Source organism: Coccinella septempunctata, chromosome 1, assembly GCF_907165205.1.
Source record: "Coccinella septempunctata chromosome 1, icCocSept1.1, whole genome shotgun sequence".
Lineage (NCBI taxonomy): Eukaryota > Metazoa > Arthropoda > Insecta > Coleoptera > Coccinellidae > Coccinella > Coccinella septempunctata.
Genome location: NC_058189.1, coordinates 33,009,482 through 33,034,168, shown reverse-complemented (window position 1 = coordinate 33,034,168; position 24,687 = coordinate 33,009,482). Strand labels below are relative to the sequence as shown.

At 35.9% G+C, this 24,687-nt stretch overlaps 1 protein-coding gene across 3 annotated transcripts in view; it reads left to right on the top strand.

Annotated features, from left to right (window-relative positions):
- Positions 1-22,725, top strand: part of LOC123320214 (anion exchange protein 3) — a 254,710-nt gene extending 231,985 nt beyond the window's left edge. For all 3 annotated transcript variants that reach the window (XM_044907456.1, XM_044907464.1, XM_044907448.1), the window contains one exon: positions 21,258-22,725. In XM_044907456.1, the coding sequence (XP_044763391.1) occupies positions 21,258-21,329 (72 nt within the window). In that variant the 3' untranslated portion in view covers positions 21,330-22,725. The remainder of the gene's footprint in view (positions 1-21,257) is intronic.
- Positions 22,726-24,687: the final 1,962 nt, after the last annotated feature.

Sequence of the window (24,687 nt, the reverse complement as noted above, 5' to 3'; positions counted from 1 at the left end):
CACATCAAAATATTCAGGAACACATGCCATTTTTTTCAGTAAAAAAATTCAAGATTTGAAAACTACTGCCAAAATGCAGGAATCAAGCTTCTTCCGAAATGATTCCATTGTATCGCTAGTCGGCCAGCATCTGTGCTGGAATTTGATTGATACTCTAACGCCCCCACTACTCGCGAAGTTCCTCGGCGAAGTACTTCGGAAAGTTTGGCGAAGTCCAGGAGTAAGTAGAAGTAAAGTTTGACGAGGTAAACCGAAGTGCCATAATGGCTCCTCTACACTACTCGCGAAGTTGAACGAATACGATAGTGTCTCTACACTACTCGCGAAGTTGAACGAATACGATAGTGTATAGAGGCACCTCGGCTTACCTCGTCAAACTTTACCTCGCCAAACTTCACCTCGCCACGCTCTACTTCCATTTGTTGTCGGTTTTTGCGCCCGAGTCAAAGGTCCCGAAGTTGGACGAAGTGCGTTCCTGAAGTACCTCTCTACCATAAAGTAAGTATGGGTGTGTTCTGTGCTCTCTACACTTCTCGGGCGACTTCAGTTCTCATTCACGAAGACAAAGTAGCTCATTTAGACCGACGTCGTCTGTGCCGGTGCGTTATTTTTTGATTAATGCCTGATGAGCAATCTACAGTGGACCCAGGAGCTAATTATGTTGTTCCTGGAAACACTGCAAACAGATACAATCATTTGGGATCTCAATGACAAATGTCATATCATCAGGATAAAAAAAATTAATGATGCTTGAGTGCGCATCCGCGACACCTTGGCTGTATGAACATACAGGGGCTATTGTAGAAAGATACAAGCGTCCTTAAAATCTGGTGCCGGCCTCGACGATGTAAAGGTGGAATTAGGATTCCACATCAATGAACTCGAAAATCACGTTGCGTTTGAACAATAGACTCGCCATTTTGGAAGTACTGTCGTACAGTAAACACGCGATGCTCGACGTTCCAGACAATGTTGAAAACTAAAACTGCACCTCTCCCTCTATCCAACACGCCCATCCTCACTACCACGGGACTTTTCCTCTCGAAGTAATAAATTTTTGAAAAACGTACGTTCTTTCTGACATTCTGACGAACCCTGTATGTAGATATTTGGAAACATAGGCAGAAAAACAGCGGTACACAATTAAAAGGTTTTCCTCTTCAAAAAGGATTGGAAAAGGTTGGATTCGACTATAAGAATTATTGTTTTGTTCTTGATTTGATCCTTTTTATAGTATTAAAATCCTTCTTCAAATCAGGAGGCAATTTATTATAAAGTGTCCTAGTAACTGAAAAATCTTTGAGTGACACTTATGGATTTTAATTGATTGACGTTTATTTTCTAGCTGATCTGGTATTCTAATTCCTGTCTGTGTCACTGATAAGGCGAGTTGGTTGAGGGTTATTGGAATATTTCACAGATTTTCATTTAGGTCTAAAATTTTCATTTCCTTCTATTTGGAAAGTGATATTTGGAGTATAAACGTCCTTCTGAAATTCTAATCGATTTTTTTTGCGATCATAAAGATTCCTTAATGCTTGCTTTTTCGAAAATAGCTCTTCTTGTAAGATACTCATTGAGTATATCAATGCTCAACTTCGTCATTATCAAAGCATTTCCTGGAAAAACCGCATTAGTCCATCGGCGTAATTTGCGATAGTATCAGTTGCCAACACACCGCAGAAATGTGTCTGAAATAACAAACCTAATAGTGAATAGATAGGTGCTTGTTTCCTTGGTGTAAATTACACATGTAAAGACAGGATTGACGAAAATCCCCATACATATTATAAATCATTATTATTCTCTCGGAGAAGAAATGAATATCGGTTGTTAAAAGATTATATATCCAAATATACACAGTGTTTCACGAATGATTGTACCTTGTAGGCTTTCAGAGCAGCATGCTCAATATGAAGATGAGAATTTCATAATTTGAAACTTATGCCAATAGGCTTGTTCGAAAGAGTATTCAGTATAAATTTTGAGGAAAGTTTCGCTTCTTGAAAATGTTATGTGCAGGGTGTTTCACAAGATGTGAAATAAAAAATATAATTCTCCCAGTCCGGAGCTGTACTATCAACGAGTCATTATAAGTGAATATTAGTCATTGTCCTATCCTCATTCCTTGAAGTTTTCAAGAAAATCCATGAAGGCAATGAAAAGTTTTGGATAAAATATTCGAGAAATCCTGTATCTTAAACAAATATACATAATTAGGATATATTTCGAACAATGATTCATACTGCCCAAAATCTCTCCCTCCACCGAAATAAGCCTGTACAGGGTGGGCAAATTTCGATGTTTTAGCACTACTGTTTTTAAATCAGAGGAGATAGCCAAAATCTGATACCCCATTCTCGTTCTCTTTTTCTGAGAAACAAACAATAGTAGTAGTCATTTTTGGCCACTTTCTTTTGTTTTCGAGTTATAAACAAACATTGGAAAAATGGCCATATCGAAATAAATTTATATCTTCATCTCCGCTAATACTGATGATAGAGCTCTGAAATTAAAACATTATACAGGCACTTTTTTCACGTAGAATGCAGTGACGTGCTCGTCTTTTTATCAGGATTTTTAATTACGAAGCTATGACCCAAAGTTATGTTTTTTCAAATGGGAACACTAGATTTCTGTGCAATTTTTTGAAAGCTTAATTTTTACTGATTTCAAAAATATAGCATCATATGGTTTGTATCAATATAAATTGTATTTTGTATATTGAGATCAATGACCTACAATGACATCTACACTCGTAAAGAACAGTGTAGATGTTTTTGAAGTATCAGGGATAACATGCCCTGATGCCCTGTCGGAGGAGTAATAAATGATGAATTATTTATCTAAAATAAAAATCGCAAGTGCAAAAATAAATGAACATATAATTGATACATCCTTCGATTCTTCCATCTCTCATCAACTACTATACCCTACGAAAAGGTATGTCTTCGATTACACATCAAAAACATCAATAACGCCTGAAGTGTATGTCAATTTCAACCCTAACTATAACTAATATTAAGTAATTAATTATTACATATTTCATTTCTAATTCCTATTTCATGATGAGGTCTGTTGATGTTCTGCTCATTTTCTTTCTTGAATTAATCGTTATTCGTTTTCTTTTCTTGAATAGCGTTTTACCATGAATATTTCACGAGCGAAACCGTGGGTTTAGGCTAGTCCCTATCTGCAACCAAATCATCCTCAGCAACAAAAATTCCATTTCTTACACACAAAAAATAGGATTATCATTCAAAAAACCTGAATATCCTCTTTTTCGAGCATTTGTCTACGATGAAGAAAATACCGAATTATCTCTTGGAATAATATCTGTTAGTACGTCCCTGTTCATTTCCCTATAATAATGTTCATATCATTGTTGCTTATTTAGACCAATTCGGACCGGGAAATGAAGAAGACAGTTAGGCACGTGTTGGTGACGATGCCCTGAATCGACACACACTTTGAATATTTGGCGGGCATTTCCTTTTCCGTAACTCCTCAACTCCGTGACCACAATTTTTATGCATTTCACAGTTACTACGAAAGACATGCATATTACAAGGAACTATCAACGTTTCAACATCCGATAAGAGGCAATTTTTACTTCCGGATTCCATGCATATTATCTAGAATTATTTTTGATATTATATCAGACATGAGACACATGTGCTATCGATATCTCATCTTTTATACAGTGATGTCCTGAAATTTCCAAATAAACTGTTCGTCAGAAGTTACGGATATTGATGGTTTCCGAAAATGCATATCTTCCGTATTATCTTATATTTTTTTTTTTTAATTACATGTTACATCATGAACTATAACGACTATAACGTATAGAAACGTTTTCTGGTTCATCGTGAGCAGGGCCGGTTGATCAACCAGGCGTTTGGGGCGGGCGCTCGGGGACCAGAGGAGTCCGAAAGGGCCTAACAATAACATAAAACATAACTCAGTAGTATAGCACAGTCTATTTCATATGTTAAAACCAACTGGGTGTAGGTAGCCCATTTTTAGCATTTTGGGAAACGTCTTGGAAAACCTACCTAGACTAGATAGGTAAAAACTTTGAAAGGAGCACTGGACTAGATTTTCGAGAAATGTCCATTAGTGGAAACCGATATCTTCATTTGTCTTGAAGATATACCCAAATTTTGTCGATTTCAAAAATGTGATATAGCTTCTTTATTTCCGAAAATTTCTGAAAACGATAAAAACTTTCTATAGGCACTTTTTCATTGGGAGTAGGACACTATATTAATTTTGTTTGAATATTTTGTACTTATTTATTTATTTATTTATTTATTTATTTCAACAGGAACCCCAACAGGAAACCCAATAATAGAGGTTCACAAATTTTTAACTTAATTATAAATAAAAAACATGTATGTGGTTTCTTAACATCTAACAGAACAAATATTCAGAATAAGAAAACATATTCGCCTATATACGTTATTCACTTCCAAGAAACCAGAAAAAAAAAGAGAAAAAAGGAGGAAACATCCCATCACCGTGAACTCTCATCAATATGATGACTTCAAATATCCTATAACCGACTTTCTGAAACAACCCATGCTCACGTTGAAGACATCTATGTTACTTATGTGCCAATTATAGAAACGCATGATCCTGAGAAACACTGAATGATATCTCCCATTTGTAGAAGCCTTAGCTATATAAAAGAGCGCCTTCCGACGATCCGAATATTGAGGAATATTGAAGGTGATAAAATTTATCATAGGATAGTCAAAACAGTTGTTCAAAATCCGATACAGAAACAAACAATCGAAAAGTACTCTTCTCTGCTGCAGACTCAGAATATTATGTTTCCTCAAATTCTCCCCATACTGAACCGATAGCTGGCGGTGACCGGATCTATAGTCAAGACTTTTGAAAAACTTCTTCTGCACTCTTTCGATCCTGTCTATATACTTGTGATAATGGGGTGACCAGATAGGGGTTGTATACTCTAAATTACTTCTGACAAGGGAAAAATATAAGGTTTTCAATGTTGAAATACTTGTGAATTCCTTCGTTACACGTAAGATGAAACCAAGCATCCTGAAACTTTTTGTGACTATATTATCAATGTGGAGACTGAAGGAAAGCTTAGAGTCTAAAATAATACCTAAATCCCTCACATGGTCAACCGTCCCTAAGGTACACCCCTCAAGCGATAACGGATATCTAATGACGTTGATGTTTCGCGTAAACGCAATATGAAAACATTTTTACAGATTTAGAACAAGATATCTTTCTGCGCAAAACCCACTCAGCCGATTCAAATCTTCTTGTAAACGTAAAAGATCTTGTATAGTTCGAACATTCTTATAAATCTTGAGATCATCAGCATACATTTCAAATAGGGCATAAAGAAAACAATCCGAAATTTTATCTATGTACACCTCAAACAAGTATGGACCCAAGTGTGAACCCTGTATGACCCCCGATGTAACCTCAGCATCCTCAGATGAAACGCCATTCACAACTACAAATTGCCGCTTACCCGAGAGATAGGACTCCATCCACTCCAAAAATTTTCCCGTCACGCCATAATCCGCCAAAATAGCTAATAGAGTAGGATGATGTACCCTATCGAAAGCCTTCGACATGTCCGCATATATCGAGTCTACTTGAATACGATCGTCCATATTTATTTTTCCGAAATGGCTCATGATAGATACCGGTCTGTAATTCTTTATGTCATTTTTGCTACCGTTCTTTAGAATGGGGACAACTTTAGCCCATTTCCACCTATTGGGGAAAACACCCGTGAGCAAGGATTTATTAAAAATTATGTGTAGTGGTTCCGCGAGCAAATCACCACATGACTTTATGAAAACAGGAGGAATCGAATCGGGCCCAGAGCCCTTATTCTGATCTAAACTATTAATTTTCGTTTTTATTGCATCCAACTCTATACTGTCAATACAAACTGTCGTGCTGAACGAGCTTCTACTCTTATAAAGAATTGGCTTATCCGAACCCTCAAAGTAACCAGCAAAATAAGACGAAAAGGCATTAGCTATGGAAAAATCATCCTTGAAAGTTAAATCTCCCGAGTTCACTACAGATGGGATGCCTGAAGAACCCTTCCTCAAAGAACCAACGTATGTCCAGAAGGCTTTGGGATTACCAGGAATATTCGTCTCGACAGAGGAAATATAACCCTTATAATCCCTTTGAATCAAAAACTTCGACTTTTTCCGAGCCTGAACAAACATTTCATAATTGAATCTGTCTCGGAATCTTTTGAATTTTTTGTGAAATTTAGTCTTAACATTGACGGCAGCGATTGATTCTTTTGAATACCAAAAGGGATACTTTACTGTTTTCACATTTCTTTTAGGGACATATTCTTCTATTAATTCATTCAAAGTTTCATAAAAATTATCAACACACTTATTTACATCCGTATCCGATAATCGCTCCCTCCAATTTATCAAAGACAGATTCGCCCTCATCCCCTCATAATTGGCACGAAAAAATTTATGTTGCGATCGGGATTTAAAAGCAACCCTGGAAACTGAGATATCAACATAAATATCTAATGATGGATGATGAGCATCCTCCGGCACAAAGCATGATGCATTTTTACGTACTCTAACATGCTCCCCATTATACATAACTAAATCTAAAATTCTATTATAGGAATTCAACACATCATTAAATTGAAACAAAGAGTTCAACGAAACAAAATCTCTGAACGCAGAGTACACGTCATTATCAACTAAATTACATTCCAAACCTGGGTCCCCCCCAACCGTCCATGAAAACTGTCCCAGATTGAAATCACCGAGTATCAAGAAATGTCTCTTCGGGTTCTCCTCCATCAGGGACGACACATAATTGAAGAAGCGCATATAGTCCTCAGTACTGGTGTTGGGAGGGCAGTAACAGACACACAATATGAGATTTCTCCCATCCTCAGCAACAGTTATCCTCAGCCAAAGATCCTCAATCGCAGAATCACCAGAAAAACCGTTCAACATTTCCGCCTTTATTCTTGTCGACACAGCCAGTAGAACTCCACCTCCTTCCTTTTTGGAACTATTTGATTCGCATCGGTCTCTTCGAAATACATTGTAATTATCAGAAATAACTTCAGAACTGTATACATGAGGTTTGAGCCAGGATTCGGTAACACAAATTAAATCGTAGTCAGCATTCAAAGAAGCCAAATAAAAATCACGAGTTTTTGTTCTCAATCCACGGCAGTTCTGATAGTAGATATTGAGTGAAGAATCCATCGAATCTACTTACTTCCAGAAAGTTTGACGAGAAAATATTCAATTCAGGCTCTGTAACTGTTCACTAGAAGTCACATTAAATATTTTGGATTTTTCATCCTTTCTCAACAAAATCCTGCAATCCTGAGTCCAACAAAACTTAAACCCATTGGACCTCGCAAATTGTCTGGCCGTGTAAAAGAGACTCCGATTAAATGTGCTAAGAGACTCGTTAACATAAACATTTGATTCCGCTTGGCCAAATCCGAAATTTAGGGTGGAAAAACTTCGTTTTTTGCGAATGCATTCTTTTTTTGATCTAATATTAAATATTACACACAAAAATTACCTTTTCAAAAAAATATATGAATATGCCTATATACTACTTATATCTTCAAGGCAAAATCAGCATAGAAATGAAATAATCACTTGTCGAGTCTCACATACATTATTCTATGAATGAAGAGGACATAGAATACTTCAATGCATTGTAAGGTCATAGAACGAGATAAATTTTTTGCTCTAGATAATTTCCAAAAATTCGCATTGCCATAGATATAGGCAACCAGTGGATGGGAACGCATGGTCCTGTTGCCTGATCAGCAACATCAGCAGAGATCAATCGTTTGGATTTTTTCGTAAGGAGATATGTTGAAAATAAAAGACTTCAGTCTTGATTTAGAGCAGAGACATTTCCTTCGTTGCATACCTTTGAATACAGTGGAATCTTTTCAGAAAAGATGTCACAATTTATTCACAGAATAATGGTACTCAAGTTGACACTTTTTTATGAGTTATATTGAAACTGATAATAGAAATTGTGCTTGATATTCATTGAACATGAGTGTTACATGAATTACATTATTTTATTGAAGTTATAGATGTTTCAGCTAACAAATGAAGTTTTAATTCGTATCATAGAGATGGAGATTTATTGGGAGTGAACATTTTTGTGGTCAATGGTTTCATAGAATTCTTTCAAAAATGGGAATTTCGGAATGGTGGTTTCGTCTTGAGTATAGAAAACAATTGTGAGTGTCTAAGGGAAAACAGTTCAATCAATTGGCCTTAATGTATACTCTTTTTTATTGCATCTACGTTTCGACGACACTCGTCGTCTTCTTCAGGATGCTGCAATTGGTATTAATTATTATAACATTCATAAAAGTTAACTTGTTACCACACCTTTAAGTTGAGGTTAATTATAAACTGTCTTGATTCAGAAACTATCATAACATTGAAACAACTATTGTAAACATAAACAACAAACATCGAAAAATTGAAAAATGACAATGACAAATGGAGATGTTGATGAAAAGCCAAAGCTCTTTGTACCTTATCCCATGCGTATTCAATGGGATTGAGGTCTGGCGACCAAGGGAACAGGGCCAAATGGGGAATACCATGAATTTCCAAAGGTTCATCGACAATTCTCGCACGATGGTGTGGCGCATTATCGTTCAGAAATAAGAAATTTGGCCAAATTGCAGCATGAAACAAAGTAACAATATTGTCAATGACTTGCTCTACGCAAATCTGTGCATTCATGGTAGCATCAAGCACCAACAATACGTCCATTGAAACAAATACCTCCCCAACCAAACACTAACTGTAGCACCTCTGCATGGATGAACTTCCTGAACCGATCTTCTATATCTGGACCCAAGGGGATGGGTCCATAACGGACTCATCTGGGAGCAATAAAGACCTCCATTGATCGTTCCAATTCACGTGCTCATTGGTCCATCCCATATGATTCTGAGTTTGTGGAATCCTTGTCAAAAGTCGTCGAGATTGTCGAGAATATAGTTTCGAAGTCCTCAACGACTTGTTTCAATCGGAATCAAATCACCAGAAGTGTTCAAAAACCGATCTTGTGCAAAAGTGGTAGATCTTGGGCGCTTTCATTAACTTGAAAGAAATTCGCAACATCTTTCTGATTACGTCCTGCCTCTATCATACCAATAACCCTGTTTGCTTCATCCGCACATGCCTAGTTTATAATATATCTAGGCATTATTGCAAAACAAATTTTCATATTTTGAATCAAAATTGATTGTAAAAAAGAAAAACTATTACTAATCCAAAATTCTTAGAAATGCATCCGGGAATGATTTGCCTGACACTGAAAAAAGTTATCAAACGAGGAGCAAAATAACATTCACATACAGGATGTTCTCAAATTGGTATAAACGAAAAGAGGAGATTCCTTGAGTAACTTTGAGAAAAAAAGTCTCATAACCATGGGGCCGCACACGATTCGTTTTCGAAGTTTAGAATTTTTTTTTCTCTTGTAGTATTTACACTTCACAAGATATTCAACTGAAATTTGGTAAAATATTATTATTCATGGGTCACACCATGTGACATGCCAATTTCGATAGTAAATCTATAGGGTGATATTTTTTCTGGAACACTGTCCACTGTTTTCCCCCAGAACTTTTTTGGTGAGCATACCAATCCAAAAATCTAAATTTTAGCACCCTGCACTCGAAAACAAAACCATTGCTCTCCCATGTTTACGGAACTTTATTCTTAAAATTACCCGTAGGATCTCCCCTCTTAGTTTGTAACTCCAATTTAGGAACACCATGTATAAAGCCTGTTTGCTCCAGTTGAAAATTCCATAGAGAATTTACTCGTACTTTCGGCTTTCGGTAGAATTCACAGTTGCATAAAAAATATTCTGCTGTTTTCATGCCAAAATTCTGTAGAGAATTCTCCTGAGAATTTTCGTCTGTTACAAATGGGCTTAACCCATATGGTCCCATTGTACTCATTTGGGTACAGTTGATCACCTACAGGTAAAATGTCCCTCTGATGGCATCTACCAGTTTGCATCAAAACTGCATCGATACTGTAGTGTTCTATGATGTATAATGAGCGGGTCTAGAAGGTTTTCAAACAGGGGTAGCTGAATCTCGAACTCACACTCAGTGATAGTTCGTGTCCAGTTTTTTGTATTATATATCACATTCAAGTTCAGTGAAACTTCTCTTGTTTTCAGCAAAAAACGAAAAACAATTAGGATGTCGGCAATGCCATCTTCGATCAATGCAATGTTATCCTTTGTATTGAGCGCGACTGTTTCATAAAGTATCACAATGTTTAACTAATAAACCATATTATATAATATACCATACATGTGTAATAAAATGAAATTTCACATAATATCATTTGTATTGCCCGAGGTATTGCCTGAGACCTCACGAGTGCCCAGTGTACTCGTTTAAGTGCATATTTTTTTCCGAAATCACCACTTGATTTTTCCTTCGAAAAAGAGTCTAATGTGTCTTACTCATCTCATTTCATCAGTATATAGTGAAATTTATCGAAATAAAGAGAAAAACATGTGTGGGACCATATGGGTTAATAGAATTAACATTTGAAATCCCATCAGTGAACATTGGTGCACAAGAATCGGCAATTTTTGAAACGGTCACAAATTGTCTTAACTAAATTCTTGTGGAGCAGAAATAATTTCGTGAATAGCTGCATAATAATAATTGAGCTTTTTACCTGGACTTTACCCGTAGTTTTCCAGGAGTGTTGGTAATGGCTATTATAGATTTCGATGTGTTCTTTCTGAATTTCAACTTTTCTACTTTGTATAGACGTGTTTTCATCGTTAAATGAGTTGGGAAGAAGAATTAGACGATGCTGCTGAAAATTCTTTTGATACGATATGGCAAAGTTGGGATTCAAAAAAAGCTAATCGAAATATCTATCAAATAATTCATTTTTCAGAAGGCCTGGAAAACTTTTCAGGTATCCCCTTTTTCTAGCAGAAAATGAATGCACCAAGAGTGCCTAATTGAGCTGTCAATGCTTCGTGAAACAAGCTCAACTAGCCTTGAGCCCTTTGTTGTTAATTTACAGTTTACACATATACCTATCTATATTGACAATGGGTTGTACGTTGTACACATGTTCATTTGAAGCTATTACGAGATAACGTTGTTCAGACCTGTCCCTCCTGCTGTAGGGGTATAGGAAGGAGAACCGAAAAGCTTTGCATTACTCTTGCTCTACATAAGAGCGTTTCTAAAATTAAATTACTCATTATACAAAAAGGAGATGGCTATACAGTTAACGAATTAACCTTCGCGAGATAGTATAGAATTTCACCGATTTCACCATAATTCAAATGTTAGTTTGACATTGCTATTGAATCGTTCACAAGAACGTTTTCTTACTTTTTCCATTTGTTTTACATACTTCAATCTGGAATAAACTTTCATTTAGTGTGGAATGAGATGCAGTTGGTCTTTAATTGAATGTGCGTTTTCACTTCCAATTTGAAAACTCTCGGCCATGACCGAAAAAAAGTTCCACTGAATAAATTTCCCCAGCAAACATGAGCTTCATTTCCATGTGTTCTTGAAGGATCTTTCGTAAAACTTGAAGCTTCTCTACTCCAGTTTGTTAAATCAGATACTGAGTCGATCGTTCCATCTCACCTTAATTTCTGTGACTTCTATTGTAATAAAGTCTTCGCTTCAGAATCATATGTCACACATGGAATAAAATTGAAAATTATTCTACTTTAACAACTCTATATTTTTGTTAGAATAGTTTTTCAGTTTATTCATGTACAAAGTGTCAATTTTTCTTTTTCTTTTATGTATGAGATTCATAGGCTTGGGCCTCATCTTATTATCTGGAATAATAATAATAATAACATTCGAACCGATTGAAAAAATGAAATAAACAATAGTTTTTAGATTTTAGGATAGCAAAGAGATAATAAATTCTGTTACTCATTCTATCGAACGTAATTAAGAAGAGGTGGATTATAAAGGGTGTCCCGTAAAGACCACGTCAAACGAAAACGAAAAGTAGATTAGAATGTGCTCTATCTGATGTGAAAAAATTGTTCGTATGAAAGTCTCACAGTTTTCGAGATATTTGATGTTTTATGAAAATGTTGAATTTTTTCGCTTAAAATGCTTTTTCTCTTGTGGAAGCTACAATTTAATACTTTTCGTATCAGTTTTTTTTCCGTAAATTTTGCTGAATGATTACTTCAATTCATGCAATGAAAAATAACACAAAATATTATACAGGGATTCTGAAAAAAAAATTGAAATTCATGTTCTGAAGAAAGTGTTTTTTTGTGCTGAATTCTATCTGACGTGGTATAAAAAAAAGACAATAGATCTTTTCTGCACATTACGTTGAAAAGTTGCCCATTTTGTAAGGATTCCGAAAAGGTAAAATATAGGTGATAACCTTCTTCACGAAAAAAGATATTTGAATGTTTATCGAAAATGGAACAGATTTGTGAAAAACTGATTTTGTCACCCTTTCTACAAATTCTTTCATTTTGCAGATTCTGATGTATCATATTGTAACCAGTCCGGCCCTTGCGGTCGGACCTTTCGAGAACCAGGGCGGTCGCTTCCTTCTAGAAGAAGCGCGAAAGGTTCGCGAAGGTACCTGAATGTTTCCGGCGCCTATATAAGCCCAGCGGAGGAGCAGGTAGGCAAGTACAAGTACAGTGATAGTTCAAAGTGCAAGCGACTAGTGGAAATAAATACGAGTGGAAATAAATAGTAGTGTAATAGTCAGTTTGTGAGTTATAAATGTATTAAGTGTAAATAAATAATTTTAATAAGTTGGACGTTTTAATCAAGCGAAGAAAACGTTACATTGGTGTCAAGTGTGCGGTCTAACATCGCTCGAATTGAATAAATATTTTTGGTTATTTGAAGTTCATGCCAGTGACCACAAGACTGCAGAACGCAATGGAGACTCAAGCGGTAATGGAGTTTTTGAGTAAGATGAACGAAAGAATGGAAGAAAATTCTCGAAAATTGAATGAGAAAATGGACGAGAACTCTTGTAAAATGAATGAGAAAATGGACGAGAACTCTTGTAAAATGAATGAGAAAATGGACGAGAACTCTTGTAAGTTGAATGAACAAATGGAAGAAAATTCTCGAAAATTGAATGAGAAAATGGACCAGATTAAGGAAAATTGTAATGATGTGGTGAGTCAACTTACAGATAAATTGGATAAGAAACTGGAAACCATAAATGAAAAATTTGAAAAAGTAGACGAGAAGTTTGATATAGTGAACGAAAAATTTGACGAAGTTTATGAAAGAGTTGATGAAAAGTTTGACAAAGTTTATGAAAGAGTTGACGAAAAGTTTGACAAAGTTTATGATGACGTTAATGGAAAATTTGAAGAAATGGCAGGAATAATTGAATATCATTCCAAATTGATAGATTCCTTGAAAAGAACGTCAAACAGAACAGATATTCTGGCTTCAACACCCTACAGCTCAGCGAAAGCGGAAAATGACGGCGAAGGTAGTAGAATGAAGATCAAGCCTCCAACTTTTGATGGAAAAATACCCTGGTCGACATATCAAAAACAGTTTGAAGCTGCTGCCCTGGTAAACAATTGGAACGACAACGAAAAAGCCACGGCATTAATTATAGCTCTACGAGGAGAGGCACTCAACATTCTCCAGACGATCCCGGAGAGTCAACAAGCCTGTTACGAAGTTCTTACATCGAAACTTCAGATGAGATATGGTGATGCTCATCTACAACAAGTATACCATGCACAAATAAAGAACCGAGTGCAGAAAACAGGGGAAAATCTCCAGGAGTTTGAAGCTGATGTGGCGAGATTAGTCAGGCTGGCTTATCCATCTGCTCCAGATAGCTTCCTGGAACAGCTATCAATCCAGACATTCGTGGATGGGATAAAGGATAGTGAAATACAACAAGCCCTGAGACTAGCACGCCCTAGAACTATAGATGATGCCGTAGCCCAGGCTTTGGAAATTGAGGCAGCGAAGCAAGCGTCGCATAGGGGACACCTTCGTGTAAGACAAGTCCAAGAAACAGACCGATCTATTGAGGACATTGTCAGAGAAAAAGTCCGCAGAATATTGCTTGCTAGGAAAAAGGATGCTGTGTGCTGGAACTCCAACAAAAGGATGCATTTCAAGCAAAATCGTCCAGAATTTGAAAGGGCTACAGCTGGGAAAATAAAAGGAGTCGCTGTGGTAGACAATGGCTCGACCAAAACCATCGAGAATCCCCAGAATTCCAGCCATTGTTCGCGCCTGGAAGAAAAGATCGATTTAAGGCGGACCACCGGAATCGAAGACGACTGGCTACCTGAAGAAATTCAAAGAGCACAAGAGGAAGATAACGACTTGAAAATAATCCTGAGTTGGAAGAAGAGCGGTAGACGACCTACTTGGGAAGAAGTATCCAGACTGAGCCAGAATGTGAAGTCGTATTGGGCACAATGGGAAACGTTGAAGATTGATGGAGGTCTTCTGAAACGTTGTTGGGAAAATGAAGATGGAACTGAGCAGAGACTTCAGTTGATTGTGCCGAAGAGCCGTGTGACAGACATTCTGACCAGACTACATAACGGAACTTCAGGTGGACATTTCGGGATAACCAAGACATTGGAAAAAGTCAGGCAGCGATTCTATTGGCCAAATTGTAAGAGGGACGTTAAAGATTGGTGTAGAAGATGCAAGGTTTGCGCTGCTGCTAACGGACCTTATGGTAGAGGAAAAGCACCAATGAAGCAATATAACGTCGGATCTCCCATGGAACGAGTAGCTATCGACATCGCTGGCCCCTTTCCCGAAACAGACCATGGAAATAAGTACATTTTGGTAGCGATGGACTATTTCACGAAATGGGTGGAGGCCTACGGTATTCCTAATCAAGAAGCAAGTACGGTAGCTGATAAATTGGTCAGAGAATTCTTCTGCAGATTTGGAATACCTCTGGAGCTGCATTGTGATCAAGGCCGAAATTTTGAATCGAAGTTATTCCAAGAAGTATGCAGCAAATTGGGAATTCACAAAACAAGGACTACACCTCTTCATCCACAATCAGACGGCATGGTCGAACGAATGAATCGGACCATGGGAAAACATTTAGCCAAAGTAGTTTCTGATCATCAGCGGGATTGGGATGAATATTTACATCTATTCACCATGGCATATAGATCTTCGGTTCAAGAATCTACCAAGGAAACTCCATCCAGTATAATGTTCGGCCGAGAAATAAGACTGCCTTGCGACTTAGAGTTTGGATGTAAGCCTGGAGAAGACGTAGCTGGGGAGGACTACGTTAGTAAATTAAGGAACAAGCTGGATTACATTCATGGCAAGGTGCGCAATCAAATGCAGCAAGCAAGTGACCGAATGAAAATGCGCTACGACATCAAGGCTATTGAAGGTGGATTCACCGCTGGAGATCTGGTGTGGCTACATAATCCACAAAGGAGGAAAGGATTTTCACCAAAGCTGCAGAGGCAGTGGGAGGGACCGTATGAAGTAATCAAGAGGATAAACGATGTAGTTTACCGGATAAGGAAGCTCCCCAGAGGAAAACCAAAGGTTGTCCATTTCAACCGATTAGCCCCGTACGCGCAGGACGAAGAAGAAGTACGTCTTGTGGAAGCCCCGATGCAAGGTAGCAGCGATTACCAGAAGTTTATGGATTGTTATGGTGAGACACGCGTTGCACGGTTCAGCGTTACACAGGAAGTACATCAAGATCTCTTTACCGTGTCTGAGGAATACTCTCTCGCTCATTGCGTAGCGGAGGACCTTCGTATGAGCAAAGGAATAGCCAGAGTATTCAGAAATAAATTTGGACGTCAGGAACAACTATTGCGACAACAGCCAAGAATCGGAAAAGTTTTGAAATTGAAGGCTGAAGGTCGGTTCATTTATTACCTAGTCACCAAGCGACATTCCTATCAGAAGCCAACCTATCAGAATCTATGGACGGCACTGCATAGCTTGAAAGAAGACCTTCAACGCTTTGGAGTTAGGAAATTAGCTGTTCCCAAGCTCGGTTGTGGATTGGACCAGCTGAATTGGCGAGTTGTGCGAAGCATGCTGGAGGTGGTATTTCAGGGGACTGGTATACGGATCCTGGTGTGCAGTTTCAACCCAAAGCAGGCCAGGGAGCCTGGAAAAACTGTGGAGTGCTACTTCCATCAGAATGGCTACTGTAGGAATGGTGATGACTGCAAGTTTCGCCACGGTCCTCGGAGAAATTCACTAAATCTGTTCTGGGACAGAACAGGCTTAAGGAGGGGACAGTGTAACCAGTCCGGCCCTTGCGGTCGGACCTTTCGAGAACCAGGGCGGTCGCTTCCTTCTAGAAGAAGCGCGAAAGGTTCGCGAAGGTACCTGAATGTTTCCGGCGCCTATATAAGCCCAGCGGAGGAGCAGGTAGGCAAGTACAAGTACAGTGATAGTTCAAAGTGCAAGCGACTAGTGGAAATAAATACGAGTGGAAATAAATAGTAGTGTAATAGTCAGTTTGTGAGTTATAAATGTATTAAGTGTAAATAAATAATTTTAATAAGTTGGACGTTTTAATCAAGCGAAGAAAACGTTACAATATTGAATAATTCTCTTGAAAAATGTCAGTTAGTCCTTAAATTACTCATAAAATGAAATTATTCATTAATTGCAATGATATATGTAATGTAATAACGCACAGGACCTTCAACATCAACAAATCTATTGTGAAGAAACCTTATAAAAATATCAATAATAAAAATTCAGGATTATTATTAGAGCAAATGCTCAAAATAACCACCCCCTTCACTAATACATGCCCTGCATCTATTGAGAAATAACATTTTCAAACCATACAAACTTCTCCCGCTATTTTGGCTGCTGAAATACGAATGCGGTCCCTAACTTGTGCTTCATCTTTTATGGGATTCGAATAAATTTAATTTTTTAAAAAACCCCAGTAAAAAAACTCCAGAGGATTTAAGTCTGGTGAACGGGGAGGATATGTTTGGTGTAAATATTCCCTAACATGACGAGTGTAGTGTGCTGGGCACCCGTCGTGTTGAAACCATAGATTATGTCGCATTTCCAGTGGTATATCTCCTAAGAGTAAGGGTACACTGTTCCTTAGAAAATTCAAATAGTTGGTGCTGTTTAATGATTGCAGCAATTCTGTCGGACCGAATATTTTTTCATCGTATATTCCAGTCCATAAATTCACCGTAAAGTGGTTTGAAAAGGGCATTTCTCAATAGAGGCAGGGCATGTATTAGCGAAGGGGGGGGCCATTTTGAGCATTTACTCTCATAAGAATTCTGAATTTCTATTATTGATATTTTTATAAAGTTTCTTCACAATAGATTTGTTGATGTTGAAGGTCTTGTGCGTTATTATATTATATTATTGCAATTAATGAATAATTTCATTTTATAAGTAATTTAAGGACTAACTGACATTTTTCAAGAGAATTATTCAATATGTTACAGCAGAATCTGCAAAATGAAAGAATTTGTAGAAAGGGTGACAAAATCAGTTTTTCACAAATTTGCTCCATTTTCGATAAACATTCAAATATCTTTTTTCGTGAAGAAGGTTATCACCTATATTTTACCTTTTCGGAATCCTTACAAAATGGGCAACTTTTCAACGTAATGTGCAGAAAAGATCTAGTGTCTTTTTTTTATACCACGTCAGATAGAATTCAGCACAAAAAAACACTTCCTTCAGAACATGAATTTAAATTTTTTTTTTCAGAATCCCTGCATAATATTTTGTGGTATTTTTTATTGCATGAATTGAAGTAATCATTCAACAAAATTTACGGAAAAAAACTGATTCGAAAAGTATTAAATTGTAGCTTCCGCAAGAGAGAAAGCATTTTAAGCGAAAAAATTCAACATTTTCATAAAACATCAAATAACTCGAAAACTGTGAGACTTTTATATGAACGATTTTTTCACATCAGGTAGAGCACATTCTGATCTACTTTCCGTTTTCGTTTGACGTGGTCTTTACGGGACACCCTGTATACAGGCTGTCCCAAAACTAGTGAATCAAACGTCACACCACGATAGAGTAGACCAAATACTATTGAATGACACCAATATTAGTTCAGCGAAAATGTACCGTTTCCAAAATATTCAGAATTTTATGAAAATACCCAAAGTTGCCGATTTTCGAACTATTTTTTTCAATCACAGGGCCAGTTTGTGAAGAAGGATAGCGATTTTAAATCATAGTAATACTAGATTATTGTTTTATTACACCTAATTAAAATTATTTCAAGTAGTTAATCGAAAACCTAAGTAAATGTAAATTAAAACAATTGTTTTTTCTACATAATGTTTATTACTCAGAATAAACCCCCTCTATAGGGGTTTATTCGAAAAACGCTGTCCTTAATCACAAATTGGCCCTGTGATTAGAATAACAGACCGAAAATCGGAAATTTCAGGTTAGGTTTTTTTGGAAACGGTAAATTTTCGATCAACTAATATTGGTGTCATTAGATAGTATTTGAACTACTCTATCGTGTTGTGACGTTTGATTCACAAGTTTTGGGACACCCTGTATATTCATACAAATGCCACCATATCATATGATATTGAGAAAGATTGTTTATACAGGGCGTGGAAGAATAGGATTCTGATCCTCAGGGATGTCACTCCTCAGGAAATTATAGAATAGATAACTTCAAATAACTCTATGTCCTTAACCTCTCAACTTTTGAGCGTCGAAATCTTGGGGAAAGAAATAGTTTTTTAACATGACTCTAATGAATTCCTAAATATTTCTATGAAATGGAGCAAAACCACACAAAGCATCATTGATCCCATCTTCCAATAAATGTAAAATTATTATATTCACTAGTTATGCTTGCCTGCTGCTTCGCTAAACTAATTTTCTTTACATATCTCCACTTATCTCATTTCAATTTACTCATCTTTACTTACCTCATTTTAATTTACTCTACTTCACTTTACTTTATTTCACTTCATTTGTCTACCCTACTCCACTCCAGTCCACTTCATTCCACTACCCCTCCCCTCAGTAAAAGGTTTATGAGTAATTGGTATTCTTATGAAAAAAAAAAGTGAAAACAGGTTCATCCTTTTTGATTATTTCTGCCGGAAGGTTTTTTTTCTAAGAAATACCCACCATTTTCAATTTTGAAATTCTGTCACATTATAACACAATTGGCTGTTCGGACCGGAAATCTGATACGTATTAACTCAAGATTTTCAACTTAATTTCAAATATTTTTTGAATATTTCACTCTATACTATCTAAAAAAGAAGGGAGGTTTACTGAATAAACCCTATACCTAAAACGACAGCTTTCAAAGTTATCACGAAAAAACTAGAAATAAGGGAAAACAGCAATTTCAAACATTCCGAAAACCACAGGGTTCTCAATAATCCCAACAGATTATTTATTCTTAGAACATATAATAATTCTGTATTTATTAGATATATACCAATAAGATTTCTAAAAACATCTCAGAGACAAATCATGAAATGTCAAAATTTTTTATCGGAACAATGAATTTTAGTTTCGGTTACCGGATGTCAAGGACTAATCAAGCAGTTCGAAATTGCTTTTTTTCCTTAAACTTAGATATAAGAAATTTTTCCTTTCGGGTATAGGGTTCATTTAGGTAAAACCCGTTTTTTACGTAGAATTGACTAAAATAATGAAAATGTATGTTGTTATTCTACAGGCAATTTGCAACAAAAAAGTTTCTGTAGAATATTTTTCCACAAAAAACATTCCATTACTATGAACTCCCCCCGAAATAATATAGGTTCATAATATCAGTTTCAAAGATTCTCACTTTATATGATCATTGATATATTATTATCAAAATCAGAAAAATTTCAATTCACTTTCCCCCCTCCGAAACTCTACCCTGGCTACGTCGATGTGTAGAATTAATCGAAATGTACTACTGAAATAGAAAATGAAATATCGGACGTGTATAGATGTTTTCCTTTGGGACACCTCAAATCTGAAATCTATGAAACTGAGCGACAAAAAATAATTCAATATTGCCATAAATTAACACCATAAGTCTTTCAGAATGTGCGACAGACATTCAAATCACGTTTGTATTATTGTATGAAAGCGAATGGAGCTCAATTCGAATCATTTTCTATATATGTAGTATTTTTGTTCATAATAAAATTATTAGACGATCAGGAGAGCGAGATAATATCAATTTTTTGAAACTTTTCAGGGTTTTCACTCCTAATTTCTGGAACAACATCAATTAAAAAATTCAAATAACCGATTTGCTCCTGCGTAAATTTTTGCACTAATTTGTCAGGAGCAAATCAAATAGAAAAAATTGTTGCACGACAATGAACTGAAAAAAGGAACTTTGAAATTATAATTATATATAGTAACGTTTTGGAGTCTACGTCAGACTACGAAGGTCAATTTTGGAAAATCTTTTGAAACGTTAATTCATTTAATTTTGAAATTACCGGATGACAGTTCTTTCTTCTGTGAATTAATCCAAATACAAATATATGATCTATTCCTATTGAACAATTGGCCAAATTATTATTTTGATCCAACAAAATATACGTGGTCTCTTTAATCTTTCGTTTATAATGATCCGGTTCTGTCATTAAAATTTTAGTGCTGTTCCAATCCATCATGTGGTCTCCCGTATAAGAACAAACATGATCTGCGATCTATTAATTTCTCTATTTTAAATATTATTTTTATATTTAAGGAATTAATCAAGTTTAATGAAACGGTGCATATGGCCATTAGACATTTTTCTTTCCAAATTTAATATTGTTCCAGAGATTGGGAGTGAAATCCCTATAAAGTTTCAGAAAATAGTATATTGTTTATTGCTTCGGTTCAGTGAGTCAATTTTGAAGAATCGATGTTCATTTTTCAATTGATCTGCATTCAAATATGAAATAATTGAACTCTTGTTGCCGAATTGGTAATGGTAATAGGTGTCCCTTCCTATTCCTGTAATCTTCTCAACCAACTTCAGATCCATTCCAGGCTGAACTTAATTTTATTTAAATTCTAAAATATCAGTAAACGACAAACAAAATCCTATTATGATAAGATCAACTTCCGGTATCCGACATCTGTTAGTTTCACAACAGTTAAACATTTGAACCCCTCTTATTACCACAGACCTGAAAACAAATACACAATTCGAAAATGAAAGAATTGCTTGTTTCAGCTGGATGGAGATCAGCCAGATGCAGATGACGACGAACCTGATTTTTATGCAGAGGCGCCACTGCCAGGATAAATAGGGAAAATGTAGCCTATAAAATATTGAATGAGTTTTATAGAGTGTAGAGGAATGGAAAACACCATATTCTTCCTTTGTTCGAAGAATCAAATAATTAGAAATGAATAGTTTATACAGAATTATAGTTCGAGAACATTTCACATTAAATTGTCAATCGGCTGTATTTTCTATTTCAGTATTATTTCTTTGAAATTTCTGCTGTGACTGAAACGAAAGTTATTATAGAAAAATTTTAATCTAACAAATAGTTTAGATTTGAAGATAGTTGAATATTAGATATTCTGAAATTTTTCTTATATTATAAATACCTATACACACAGATGAAATCCGTAGGATGGAAATATGTTCCATATCATTAGATTTTATCTCAGAAGTAAAGAAAGTATTACTGTTACTATTTCCATTTTACATAATCTATTCTCGTTCAAAGTTTCAATATTCAATTAAAAAGTATATATATATCGGATGTTACTTAATATCAGGTATATTGAAACACATTGCCATCTTAAAAAATATCTCGATATCATTAGATTACTGCAGAGTTCAATTCATTAAATTCGAACATTTTTATTTTCAATTTAGAAAATTTTATTAAATTTCCTATTTCGCCCGATATATTCGGTAACATCCCTTATTTTTTTATACTTTTTTCGCCCCTTCATTATTTAACTGAAAATACCTTGAATACTTTGAGTTTGAAATGAATTGCAAAAGTATTCTATATCTTTATTGTTTATATAGTTATTTCCATACTTTCCATATTCATTATTTATTTATTTCATCATCTTAGTGAACTTTCTCTTACTCATAAGTAACATTCAGGTTTCTAATTTGGGGCAAATGACACAAGTTTATTCTGTGCTTTTTTATTTATATTAAAGAATATTCTCTGTTGTTTCGAAGGCCTCTGTTTTAATCCAGTTCGATGAAGAAATGTGTCGAAAATATCTGGTGTACCAAGACAAACAAATTGTAAGTGTTATAATTAAACTCATTGTACTCTTTTTGTGATCAGAAATGTTTGTAACATCACCAGACAATATTTATTTTTATATACAACTCCAATCCAATATTTATCCAATTCAAAGGTTTGTGATAACAGGAGAATGTTATTTCGAAATTAATCAAAAAAGACCATTTTCGATCTTTCCGATTGATAAAATCGAATTTTAGATTGCTCTCCTTATTTACATTCTTGCTACAAGAAAAATGCCAGTCTGGACATATTTTTAAAATAGAAAATATTTTACAGGTTCCATGATTTCAATTTCAACTGTAGGTTTCTAGCTAGGTACAACAGATTTGTCAAGTGTTAGATATTGTCAAGGTCCGTCATATATTTTTAAACTGTTTTAGAAACATAATTGAGAATTAATAAATATAATGAAATGATTTTATTAGTTTTATTTTTCATTAAATATGTACTTATATAAGTCTATATAACATATGTTATTTGTGACAGCAAGGATTTGTTATCACAAGTTTACCTCCACCCAACTAAAGATGCTATTACTAGTGATAACGAACTCATATGAAAGTGAATATCATATAAACCTAATATATGTATAAATTTTCGTGGGAATGGAATAATTCTGAAAAGAGACGTTAAGCCATTCCTTCAGGGACTTTTCACAACTTTATTGTTGCTCCTTCAAAGCAAGTACTGCAATACTTCAAAGCGTTGACTGCAGGTAGTAGTTAAATCTGAGAGAATTGATGTAGGAGTCTACAGGGAAAATGAGGTTTTGGTTCAGTATTTGCGAGAAAGGTGGTTGCATTATGAGAATTGAAATAGTTTCTCAAAACGTCGCCTTGATTTCGTTCAACATTCCATCCTCCGGTTAGAATATTTAGCGCTACACACTGTACTGATGAGGGACAATGATTACAGTTGCTTTTAGAATTTAGATATTTCGAGTTTCGACTTCTCTGAGATTTCCTACGCCCGTTCATGAGTAGCTCGCAATATTGGAACGACAATTCTTCGGAAATTGTTGTATCCAGTTTGATATTTCTGTTTTCAATACAATAATAGATTTTCACGAATTGATGTGGCTGATACATATCCAGCCACATCAATTCTTCAATACATTATCTATTATAGCTCATCGCCTTATTCTAGCTTGAAAACGGTTGAAATTATAAAAATTGCTTCAGACAAAACTTGTAGAGAATTTTATGATATATAATTTTCATTATATGAATGCAAAAAAAATTGAGCCACATGAAGAGGTATATTTTGAAAAATCTGACTTTTGTCACATTTATTTACGTTTTTTGTCCCTTCTACTTGAGAGTCAGAGATCAGATTATATTTGTTAGCTTATTCTTGAATTATTTCCTTCGAAAATAAAAAAAAAGGGGTTGGAAGTTGACAGCCTGAATGCCAGAATGTAGCAGCCAGTTTGAACGATCAGTGGCGTCGTGATCGATATTCCTGTGTCTTTATTTCTAAGCATTTCTTCATTACCCAACTATGATAAGTATAGTTGAACAATTATTTAAAACTCATTGCAGGGTTGTATTTCAAATAGGGAATCAGGCAATGAGTATGATATGATGCTGTGGAATCTTTAAAGGTTTATACTAAAAAATCAATATTTTCATATAGTGACACTATTGTTTTCAAAGTGCGAATTATGTAAATTTTACAATATATAAGTGAAGAAGTGACAAGGACAAATATTCAGGGTGAGTCTTTGACTCGTAAAAATATTATAACATTAGATTCTTATGAGGACAAAAGAAACGCTTTTTTCGTAGGTATACTAGGCAAGGGCCGGACTGGTTACACTGTCCCCTCCTTAAGCCTCTTCTGTCCCAGAACAGATTTAGTGAATTTCTCCGAGGACCGTGGCGAAACCTGCACTCATCACCATTCCTATAGTAGCCTTTCTGATGGAAATAGCACTCCACAGTTTTTCTGGGCTCCTTGGTTTGCTTCGGATTAAAATTGCATACCAGGATCCGTATACCAGTCTTCTGAAATACCACCTCCAGCATGCTTCGCACAACCCGCCAATTCAGCTGGTCCAGTCCGCAACCGAGCTTAGGAACAGCTAATTTCTTAACTCCAAAGCGCTGAAGGCCTTCTTTCAAGCTATGCAGTGCCGTCCATAGATTATTATAGGTTGGCTTCTGATGGGAACGTTGCTTGGTGACTATGTAATAAATGAACCGACCTTCAGCCTTCAATTTCAAAGCTTTTCCGATTCTTGGCTGCTGTCACAATAGTTCTTCCTGACGTCCAAATTTATTTCTGAATACTCTTGCTATTCCTTTGCTCATACGAAGGTCCTTCGTTACACAATGAGCGAGAGAGTATTCCTCAGACACGGTAAAGAGGTCTTGATGT